The sequence below is a fragment of the Lactuca virosa genome, chromosome 5 (assembly GCF_052849685.1).
Source record: "Lactuca virosa cultivar CGN04683 chromosome 5, Lactuca_virosa_CGN04683_v6, whole genome shotgun sequence".
Lineage (NCBI taxonomy): Eukaryota > Viridiplantae > Streptophyta > Magnoliopsida > Asterales > Asteraceae > Lactuca > Lactuca virosa.
In genome coordinates, this window is record NC_136430.1 from 53,684,553 (window position 1) to 53,696,575 (window position 12,023).

At 31.4% G+C, this 12,023-nt stretch overlaps 1 protein-coding gene across 1 annotated transcript; it reads left to right on the plus strand.

The window, feature by feature from the left end:
* The first annotated feature begins 559 nt into the window (after positions 1 to 559).
* LOC145111263 (protein FAR1-RELATED SEQUENCE 5-like) lies at positions 560 to 4,348 on the plus strand. The gene is made up of 4 exons (XM_079047557.1): positions 560 to 611; positions 2,724 to 3,531; positions 3,616 to 3,877; positions 4,193 to 4,348. Exons 1-4 carry the CDS (start codon positions 560 to 562, stop codon positions 4,346 to 4,348), a joined length of 1,278 nt encoding a protein of 425 aa, XP_078903683.1.
* The last annotated feature ends 7,675 nt before the right edge of the window (positions 4,349 to 12,023 follow it).

Consider the following 12,023-nt stretch of genomic DNA (forward strand, 5'->3'; position numbering starts at 1 on the left):
TGGTCTTGGCCGTAAAAACCTCTTTTGAGGGTTTATGGCTAGTTTGATGGGTTATAACTTCAGTTGGCACTTCTATTTACTCAATCTTTTAATGAATTAGTTCAGAATGATCAGACGGACTCTGAACAAGGCCAAAAGTTAGCAAGAACAAGTCTAAATTTGATTGGATTGAATGATTGGTACAAGATTGAAATTTCGGGTTGTCACAAAAAATTTCAAGTAAATCAAGTAATAATGAAGGAGGGTTACGAGAATGAATGATTATCACAAAATTTTAAGTAAACAACCTAGTTTGAAGAACGAATACTGCGAATACAAAATTTTTAGTTCTAAATCAACTAATAATGTACGACGATTACGAAAAATTTCAAGTAATCAAGTGATAAGTTTAGAAATGATTACAGATCGTTATAAAAATCGAAGAAAAAAACGTCGATGATTACCTTTCATAGTCAACAGTGAGGAAATGGTTTCGTTTATGTTTTCGTCGGAAGACATTTTTCTTCGTTTTGTTCTTCTCGATGTTGAGAATGCTTTATGTTATTGAATCATTCTGCAAATGGTTTTCGTGTTATGGGGTAACGATGATGTGTTCGAAGAGGGAAATGATGGTTTTCTGTCGAGATTTGATGTGCGATGAAATTACTCAAGTGGCCTAACGGTTTAATGTTTTTGGATTATTTACAAATTTGCCACCACTCATTAATGTATTTGGACTGTTTACAAGTTTGTCACTACGTTTTTTAAGCTCATTAAAAGATTGGCTGAGAATGGTTCCCCCATTCTCAACCTTTTTTTTCTCAATTGAACCCTCCTATATATATATATATATATATATATATATATATATATATATATATATATATATATATATATATATATATATATATATATATATGGGATGGTTCCCTTGAGATTAATAAAAAATTAGATATTGTGAGATTAAACATCAGCCAATTGAACTTAACATCAACTTCTGTCAACTATTAAATGATGCACGAGTATAACAGTAAATTTCAACTTAATGTTTAGAAAGCGGACACCTTCATTTATCGCTAAATCATCGATTCTCAGTATCAATCACGTAATCGTATCATTCAATCTTCAAAAATCATTCAATATCATCTGAAAAGTTCCTATTTTTACTGAATCTGTTATCAAATTAATCGCAGTCTTCAAATCGAAAAAAACGATCGAAACAGAGCATCAATTCATATCTTCATAAATACAATACATAATCCTCAAATCGAAGAAACAAGCACATCACATTCATCAACACAATTCAATATAGCATTTGAAAAATGAATCAAAATCAATTTTCGTAAATGATGTCCAATTCAAAAGCAATTGACGAGTCGATCGCAACTCATACTATTGTAGCTGAAATAAATTCATCTCGTAACAACGAACAAATCGATTGAATTTCTTTTACTTCTAAACAACTTCAAAATACGATTTGTATTGAAGGTATAAATAATTCGTTTTAATACTACATATTACATTACAATTTCTACACTTCATTCTGATTTTTTTTATTATACATTATAAATTACAATTAATAATATGTTACGGTGTATAATCATATACGATTATACATACTAACATTTGATTAATCGTATATAACAATTTAAAAAAACATATGATTTATCATATGTGTTAATAGATCTAAATATATGATTAATTATATATTAAATAGTATAATCATATATGATTATACAGTACAATATGTGATTAATCACATAAGACATTGTACAAAAAAATTATGATTATACATCATCAAATATGATTATACTAGCATGAATAATCATATATGATTATTCATATGTATTTGTAGATTGTAATTCTGATTTATCATATATGTTTTCAAATTGAAATATATATTAATCTTATATTAGGATTAATAATCATATATGATTATACATCATAAAATATGATTAATCATATATTACAAACTACACATACATATGATTAATCATAGATGATTAAACATTATCAACTATGATTACCTATAAATTAATACGTATAATCATTTATGATTACATATATGTTTATTCATATGTATTTGTAGATTGTAATTCTGATTTATCATATATGTTTTCAAATTGAAATATATATTAATCTTATATTAGGATGAATAATCATATATGATTATACATCATAAAATATGATTAATCATATATTACAAACTACAAATACATATGATTAATCATAGATGATTAAACAGTATCAACTATGATTACCTATAAATTAATACGTATAATCATTTATGATTACATATATGTTTATTCATATGTATTTGTAGATTGTAATTCTGATTTATCATATATGTTTTCAAATTGAAATATATATTAATCTTATATTAGGATGAATAATCATATATGATTATACATCATAAAATATGATTAATCATATATTACAAACTACAAATACATATGATTAACCATAGATGATTAAACAGTATCAACTATGATTACCTATAAATTAATACGTATAATCATTTATGATTACACAGTACAGTATATGATTAATCATATAAGACAATGAACAAAAACATATGATTTTACATCTAATAATATATTAATATCTATAATCATATATGATTTTTCATACTAAAATATAATGAATAATATATTACACTATATAAATATATATTGTTAACAACATATGATTATTGTAATATAAAATTATATAATAACATATTTGACATTCTCTTCTTTTATCAGGTGAAAGTTCCAATTCAATAAATGAATCATATTGCAGTAACATAATTGAAGAATCTGAATATAAACCAGATGTTCGTACTGAATTTGTACCAGTTGTAAACAGCATTTTCAAATCACTAAATTTGGCAGTAAAAATGTATATTGATTATGCAGAAATGGCAGGTTTTCAAACAAGACTGAGTGGCCAATCACAATACAATAGCCAAATAAGAAAAGAAAAATATGTTATATGCAATAGGGGTGGCAAGGATAAACCAAAACCTTGTGATACGTTGGCTATAAGTTCTATCAAGAAGAAACCAAATTCAAACAAGATAATTACTGGGTGTAGAGCAAAGATTATATTTGAAAATGTTTATGGAACAACAGTTTACAATGTTAAGAAATTCTTTGAATTGCATAACCACCCACCGGAAAGTATTGAGGAAAGACCTTATGCAAAAAAGGCAAGAAATATGTCATATTCTAAAAAAGAGTTTGTAGTACGTGCATCAAAAGCTAAAATTGGTCCAAAAATGGCTCACAAAATACGATCAGTTTTGAAAGGAGGATATGAATATGTAGGGGCAAAGGTAACAGACTACAAAAAATTGAGGAGAGGAGTAAATAGAATCTTATGTTACAAAGATGCTCAAATAATGATAAACAAAATGAATGATCGTAGAGATCATTACCCAAATTATTCATTTGAGTTCCTTCGTGATGGAGATATGTTGGCTGCTATGTTTTGGGCAGATGAAAGAGAAAAGACTTTTTATGCAGAGTTTGGAGAAGTTATATATTTTGATGCAACTTTTAGAACAAAAAAGTAAGTTAATTTATATGCTTTACATAATTGATACATTTATGATTAAAATAAAATGATTGTACTAAACACATTTTCTTTATATAGGTATAAAATGGTATTTGTTCCATTCACAGCAGTTGACCACCATAAGAAATCAGTTATTGTTGGTGTTGGGTTGCTGAGTAGAGAGACAATTGAGTCGTATGAATGGCTAATTAAAGCTTTTCTTAGAGCTCATGAAGGGAAAGCCCCAAAAATTGTTCTAACTGATCAAGATCCAACTATAAAACAAGCAGTGGAATCTGTCTTACCAAATTCAAGACACAGACTATGCATGTGGCACATAATGAAAAAACTGCAAGCAAAGGTATAATAAAAATAAAACTATATAATCATATATTATTAATATTCTAATAATATCAATTATTAGATATCATACTGTATAATCATATATGATTAATCATATATGATTAAGCATTGTAAGAATATGAATTATCAGATACCATAATGTATAATCATATATGATTAATCATATATGATTAATCATATATGATTAATCATATATGATTATATAGTATGATATATGATAATAGAGTATATAATCATATATGATTACTAATATATGATATATCCAAATAAGTATATAATTTATACTTATATAAGTAAAATTGTTCATTCATAGGTTACTGGCGATTTATTTAAAAACAAAGACTTCAAGAAAAGATTTAAGAAGCTTTTATGGAACTTGCATATCAAACCTGATGAATTTGAGAAGAAGTGGGAGTTGATTATTAATGAATTCAACCTCGAAGATAAAAGTGTTGGATTAGGTGTCTAGGTTCATAACCATTCCTGGAATGTACTTGACCCGGTTGGCATGGTCCATTTGGGTTGCATGGCATTGCAACACTTGGATAGACTAAATGAGAGAAAGCACACTTAAGGATTATTAATATATTATAAGTTCTAATATATTAATAATATTATTTAATTAGTATTGATCAAATAATTAATTGGAATTAATTAAGTGATCAAAAGGAGACTAATTAAATATATGGGGTTGATTGTGTAAATCATCTATTCTTGTATAGTGGGCTAATGATCCATGGTTTGTATGGGTTGGGTTAAAACCCATAAGGTACTCAATGGATAATTCATGGAGGTTACAAACCCATGGATCATGGAATATGGAAATCCATGACAATTAGGGTTTACATGGTGTAACCCTACTTGTGCCAAAACTATATAAAGAACCCTATGCAAGCAAAATCGTCACTATGACTACTACTTGTACAAGTAAGATGGCAAACCAATTTTGAGGTTAAGTGAAACTTCTCTCAAGGTTATTCCAAGTGTTGTAGTGTTGTGTGAGACATTTGAGGCATTACACTTAAGGTGCTAGGCTCATAAGGTTCTCAAGGAATCCAAACTACAAAAGGTATGTTCTTCTTCTAGCATTTATGTTTAAAAGTTCCCCATGCTATGCTAGATAGTTGAAGAACCTTGGAAAATCAATTTTGCATGTATCTTAGTAAAACATAGATCCAAGGTTTCTAGGGTTGCATGTACACCATAGGGGTGTTAGAATGCTCAAAACCCTTCAGTGGTATCAGAGACTAGGCTTGTTTATTTGATACTTGATGCAAACTTGTTGAAAAAACTCAGTTTTCTGCATTCTGCAGCATGAACTTGATGAGTCCATGGGGGACTCGACGACTCCATGAGTAAATTCATCCTACTCGTCGAGTAGTTTTGTGCACTCGACGAGTAGGAGCCTCTGAATGCATATTTTCGAGTTTTACTGCTGGAAATGGACTAGAAACATTACCCTAAACTGTTTTGATGTTATAAAACTTGTTTTAGATGGTGTAATGGTTATGCTAATCCATTTTCAATAGCTATTATCAAATTTTCAAATTTTATATGGTTTATTTATGATTCTTGAAATTGTTGATATGAACATTCATGAACTTATGAGTTTAGAAGATCATAGGAATTATTTGTAACTTGCTTGTTAGTTTAATTCTTGATCTTGATGTGTTTTAATGGAATCCATAATTTTTCCTCAAGTTATGGATTACCAAAGTCACTCTTTTAAAGTCCATTATTAAACACATAGGTTACATAAAATGAAAAGTCTCTCGTTTTATTAATCCATTAACTCATAATTTATGAAAGATGAAAAGTTTTGAAAGTTACAAAACTTGCCCTCAAGTTTTGGAACAAGTAAAGTCACTTTAAAAACTTTAGTTCCAACCCTTAGAATTTTAAAAGTTAAAATTCAACCCTTATACTTTATAGTATTATAAGTTAATATATATATATATATATATATATATATATATATATATATATATATATATATATATATAAGTTAGTCTTACCGTTAGTAGGCCTCATTCACGAAGCTGGTCTATAAGGGGGGGTATAAGGTTGTTGCCTATAAAATGGCAGCTTAATGGGTGTCCACTCTCACCCACCGCTTCCTTGATTGGTGGAGGGTAGTTAGTCGAACGGGTAGGACAAGGACTATAATTCTCATTAAAAGTATAATGATGAATATAAAGTAACTAAATGTTTTATAAAATTCCCAATCTTAGTTACTTTAGGAAAATGTGAATAAGGTGCTAACCCATGAAATTACAATTTGCACTTTGATTAAGTCGTTAGTGGAGCGTGTGTGGTTAACCGACACACTAACCTGCATTTAACAAGGTAGGAAAAGGGTAACTTAATGTTTATCATAGTATCGATGGAGCGCGTGTGGTTAACCGGCACATCGATTGAGGGATAAATAGTAAGGGTACCAAGTATATTTTCTTGGTTATTCACACATTGTTTTGTGATCATCGGCATCCCGGTCACAAAACCTGAAAGGCACACTCGAGATTGAAACATGCCATTGAAATGTTCAATGAATCTCAAAAGAATCTAGGAGTTTCAAAACCAATTAAAACCTAATAATTTATTTCGTTTTTCATGGTGGAAATTGGTGAATCGTCATTCACCTACCTTGAAATATGTTATAGCTTGGATTACGGCATCCCTCTTCCAAGTATAAAATATTGTGTTGGTTCCTAGCCTTAATATTTCATATTTGGTGTTATATTAAGGACTATAAATCAACTATCTTGAATATCTCCCAAAAGATGTATGTTTTAGACAATTATGATCTTCCCAAAAACTCTTGAAGATGATGTCCTGAAAATCATTCTTCATTGCCTCCACCTCCTCTAATTATTCTCCCTAATCCACAAGCTCTTGAATAGTTTAAGGTCACTCAAGCCCTATTGGCAAGCAAGGTCTATATGTGCTCACATCTTGGAGATAAAGTCACATATTGACAAGCCGGGAGAGTTGGGTGTTAAAGTCTTGAGAAAGTTGGTTGTTCAATCACTTTCTAAGTCATATAGTGAGTTCTTTTGGGACTACTATGTAACAGACTATGACAAGACCCTTATGATCTTATCTATTTGCTTGGTGCTGCTGAATCAGCAATGATTTGGAGCTCTGGCAAAGCAAATTTGATTAGGAGATCGACTTCCCAAACTTCCATGGACATTGATAATGGTAACATTGGAAATCCAGAAAAGCTTTCTCTTCACAATGAAAAGGGATCGGCCATAGTCAACTCGGTTGACCAAATGGTAAAGAGAAAGGCTAAGTCTGAGATAGTCCCGTGTGCCATTCCCAAAGGGTCCATATGTTTCTGTTGCCAAAGGAAGGGGAATTGGTTGCGAAGCTGCCTTAACTACCTGAAAGATCTGAGAGAAGATCAAGTCAAAAGTTTGACTCTGCTTCAGGTAGGTCCACTATCTAACTCTATTAAGTTCCTATTTGGAGATTCTTATTACATGACGTGACTAGGTCACATGTTGAAGTTTTAAGAATCAAAGAAAAGAGAAGAAGCTTAAAGAAGAGTAAGCTGATTCTGATCGCGAAGATGGATTTCGATCGCATCGTTCAGTGATCAAAATTATGGAGTTGCTGCTTAAGAGTTGTGATAGATTGCTTAGGAATAGATAAGAACATAGTTTTCATATGCATTTGCATTGTAAGGATAAGTTTTTCTGCAAGTTTTAAAAAAATAAAAGAAAATGTTTGATTTTATTTATTTTAAGTATCCTTACAATGAATTTGTGAAAAATTGTTGTTTATATGATTCCATTGATAGCAACATTGGGAAATGGATTTGATTATGTCGTTTGTGGTAGTTTCATAATTTACCAAATAGGAAAGATTCTCATCAACCAAGTTTCAGTTGGATAGAAACTTGGAATCATGCAACTTGTATTGTATGATGAATGAGAAATTTCATATTTGGAAAAATTAAGACTGGTTCCTTGTTCACATGTATATGTGAGTCAAGAGAAGGACTAAGGGATCGAGTACACATTCTTGTGCACTGGTCAAGTCCACCACAAAAGATCGATAAGACTATTCGTCATGATTTACTAAAGTTTAGTAAATATGGTTATACTTACAAGTCTAAGTATAATTCTGAAATATTGGAAAAGTTTCGATGTATGGCAGGACGAATGAGAAGAATCAAATTAGGCAAAAAGATAAAAGTTTCTCAAATTTGAAAAGATGGGAGAGTACTTTAGTATCATGTTTTGTGATCATCTTAATGGTTTAGAAATCATATCACAATTAGTCCTCTAAGGACATCTTAGTGCATTCCAATGGATAAGAAGAGGAATCGTGAATTGTTAAAATGGTTAAATCAAGAAGATGAGTCATACTTCGTTCCAGAACAATTCTTAGAGTCATACTCCAAGATTGTAACTTGAGTGACATATCTTAAAGAAAGGTTTATAACACTTGTCAAATGTAAGAGTAAAATGAGTCCTACTCTTGTACATTTGAAGTTGGTAAATTGTGATGTTTTGGATAAAACAAAGACCAACTAAGGCCAATTGTGTGAAGTGTTTGTCTTGATAAAGAATCCGCACTATCTTTTGAATATTTGGCAAGTGAGTCTTATATGTCAAGAGGACAGTGGGAGTCTTAAAGATCTTGGAAAAACTTCAAAGATCTATTTAAGAATAAAAACTTGTAGTTTATCACTAGCACACGACGTGAGGTTTATAACCTATCGTGTTGACATATTCCTGGTTCTATGCCCATTCCAGTTAAAGTTGGCTTTGCATATAAGTTTTGAGAGTGGTCAATTGGTTGCATAATAACTTGGAAGAAATGACAGGCCCTTGTGCTGCCAGGTGGAAAGAAGTTGAGACTGCACAAGTTCAATCCATATGAGTTTGGATTTGTCACTAACCTTGTCTGGTGATTATGGTTTTGACAAATTCACATGGATGGGAACACATACACCATAAAATCTAAGTGAAATAAGGTTTCTCTTCGATTCATGAAAATGATGGTGAGGAAACACTTTCACTAAGTAGATTTTAAGTAGATAGCAATTGTGATATTTGCATTCTCAAAGTTGTTAGTGGAGCGTGTGTGGTTAACCGGCACACTAACATGGACTTGTGAGAAATGGCAAAGGTCTAAACAATTGAGACTATGATTACGGCATCCCTTTTCATAGTTATGAAATTGTTTAGACACACATGTGTGCTATATAAGGAAAAGTGTATGATTTTGATAAAGTTTTATCAAAGCATCTCGTATCAGAAAAATGAACTTTGGTAAGAAGGTCAATAAAGTATTGATTTCTTGAAGTCCAGCTGATTTCTAAGTACATGTCAAAGCTAGTGGGAGCATAAGTGTTATGCTAATAATCATCATGCAAGTGGGAGCATGATAATTATAATAAGTGTTGCAAGTTAGCAATGTTAATTATAGAAAACAAAAGGTTTCAATTGGGAAAAAGTTGTTTTGCTATAATTAAGGGAGAGGAAATTATACTTCATTTCAATTCTAAAAACTTAGATTGAGGTTTTAATCATCTTTAGTCAAGGATATATATATATATATATATATATATATATATATATATATATATATATATATGAATCTCATGTTGGAATGGCTCAACACAAGGAAATTCTATATATGGGTCCATTATTTGCGTTCTAAAAATCGATTATGATTACGACATCCTTTTTCATAATCTGAATTATGAGAACTTGGCAAATAGAAATAGAAATATTATAGCAAAAGACTGGTCCAGTATCATGTCTTTATGTGAGACATCATGAATCATGTCCCATATGCTTCGGATATAGAATCGATTGCATGTGCTATAATATTCATCTGTTCTAAATTTTTCCAAATGCCCAGAGCATTAAGAGGGAAAAGTAATAGAACTAGATATGACTAATTTGATTAAGCAATTGTCGAGGACAATCTAAGGTTTACAAAAGATTGGTTGCTCAGGGACAGTTGGAAGTATAGTGTTAATTTTGGAAGGACCATATTGACATATTCTGAAAAGAGGCAACTCTTGTTCAGGAGTGATAGTCAAAATGGGAATATGGAATGTTCCCATAGGTGGAAGTTATTCATTAAATCTGTGTAAGATTAGGAAACTGGATGCATGAAGGATGTTCAAAGGAATGTACTTTGAATTTGAGACTTCGTTTCCATGGAGTGATCTTCGTTGGAATACTCTGTAATGTATGTTGACAAGTCTTTGTGACTAGTGTGCATAATCATTACAAGAGGATCAATGCATGTAAGTTTAGAATCTAACAGATTTCAGTAAATGGTAGGAATTTGGAATTCTTACATTTACGATAAGGATTTGGGATTGTGAAATGAGAATCATTGGAATTATGTTCAATCGATCTATTTCACAAAGTAAAGATCATATACAAACTTAGTGTGAATACTTGGTGTATGGCATAACTAATGTTTGGAAAAACATAGTATACATACTTGGTTTATGACATGACTAGTGTTTAGAAAAAACCATAGTGTACATGCTTGGAGCATGGGACAACTATTGTTTTAATTCAAGTATAAAGCTGATAGTTTGAAACAGTATGCAATGGATAATGTGTAATCAATATGGTGATAAATAAAAGATGTTTTATTTATATTCATAAGTTCTGAGACCATATATGAATCAAGACTGTCATGAAGCTGGATTGTAGATGTCCAAGGTATGAGACATAGCAAGAGTTGCTGCAACATTCATGAGTGCTCATAAGTTCTGAGTATTGGATTCAACCCACGCTCGGTAGTATCACTTCATGGAATTTATCTCGAGTGATCGCGAGACGGTAATATCATATAAGTCTTCCAACCTAGAGATATGACTTGTTGCCTATGAGTTGGTTATACATTGATTGTACGAAAACGCATTGGTAACACGATGTTAAGTAGTAGAATAAGCATATGAGTCGAAGTTTATCTGTTCCTTCTTGGAATAGAAGCGATATCTGGGCCCCTCGATGATTTCGTGTTGACCCATGTATCGGGCCCGGTCAGAACTAAGTTGATGTGTTCAAATAAGTTCTATGTCAAACAAATCGGAAACCGGGAAACAAACTGTTGGACAATAAGTAAGACATTGTTCCATGTATTTGTCTGGCTGATATCTAGAACAGAGGATTATATGATCACTTATCTTAAATGGCGTATCATCATCATCTCAGTTCCGCAAGACCTTGAAAGAGTTATGATTGTTGATCGGTTCCTGAAGTCATTCTTGTAGTTATAGTTATTAGACTTATCCAAGTGGGAGACTATTGGATTAGGTGTCTAAGTTCATAACTATTCCTAGAATGTACTTGACCCGGTTGGCATGGTCCATTTGGGTTGCATGGCATTGCAACACTTGGATAGACTAAATGAGAGAAAGCACACTTAAGGATTATTAATATATTATAAGTTCTAATATATTAATAATATTATTTAATTAGTATTGATCAAAGAATTAATTTGGAATTAATTAAGTGATCAAAAGGAGACTAATTAAATATATGGGGTTGATTGTGTAAATCATCTATAATTGTATAGTGGGCTAATGATCCATGGTTTGTATGGGTTGGGTTAAAACCCATAAGGTTCTCCATGGATAATCCATGGAGGTTACAAACCCATGGATTATGGAATATGGAAATCCATGACAATTAGGGTTTACATGGTGTAACCCTACTTATGCCACAACTATATAAAGAACCCTATGCAAGCAAAATCGGCACTATGACTACTACTTGTACATGTAAGAGGGCAAACCGATTTTAAGGTTAAGTGAAACTTCTCTCAAGGTTATTCCAAGTGTTGTAGTGTTGTGTGAGTCATTTGAGGCATCACACTTGAGGTGCTAGGCTCACAAGGTTCTCAAGGAACCCAAACTATAAAAGGTATGTTCTTCTTCTAGCATTTATGTTTAAAAGTTCCCCATGCTATGCTAGATAGTTGAACAACCTTGGAAAATCAATTTTGCATGTATCTTAGTACAATATAGATCCAAGGTTTCTAGGGTTGCATGTACACCATAAGGGTGTTAGAATACTCAAAACCCTTCAAAAAGATGGTTCAATGATATGTTCGAATTACGTGACCAATGGATACCTGCATACTTCAGTGACACTAGA

What these genes read in the sequence shown, in the direction of transcription:
- LOC145111263 (XM_079047557.1), top strand. Translation starts at nt 560, where the DNA reads ATGGTTTTCGTGTTATGGGGTAACGATGATGTGTTCGAAGAGGGAAAT. An exon ending in GTTCGAAGAGGGAAATGATG is followed by an intron (nt 612 to 2,723) that starts GTTTTCTGTCGA and finishes TTCTTTTATCAG; the next exon opens with GTGAAAGTTCCAATTCAATA. An exon ending in TGAAAAAACTGCAAGCAAAG is followed by an intron (nt 3,878 to 4,192) that starts GTATAATAAAAA and finishes GTTCATTCATAG; the next exon opens with GTTACTGGCGATTTATTTAA.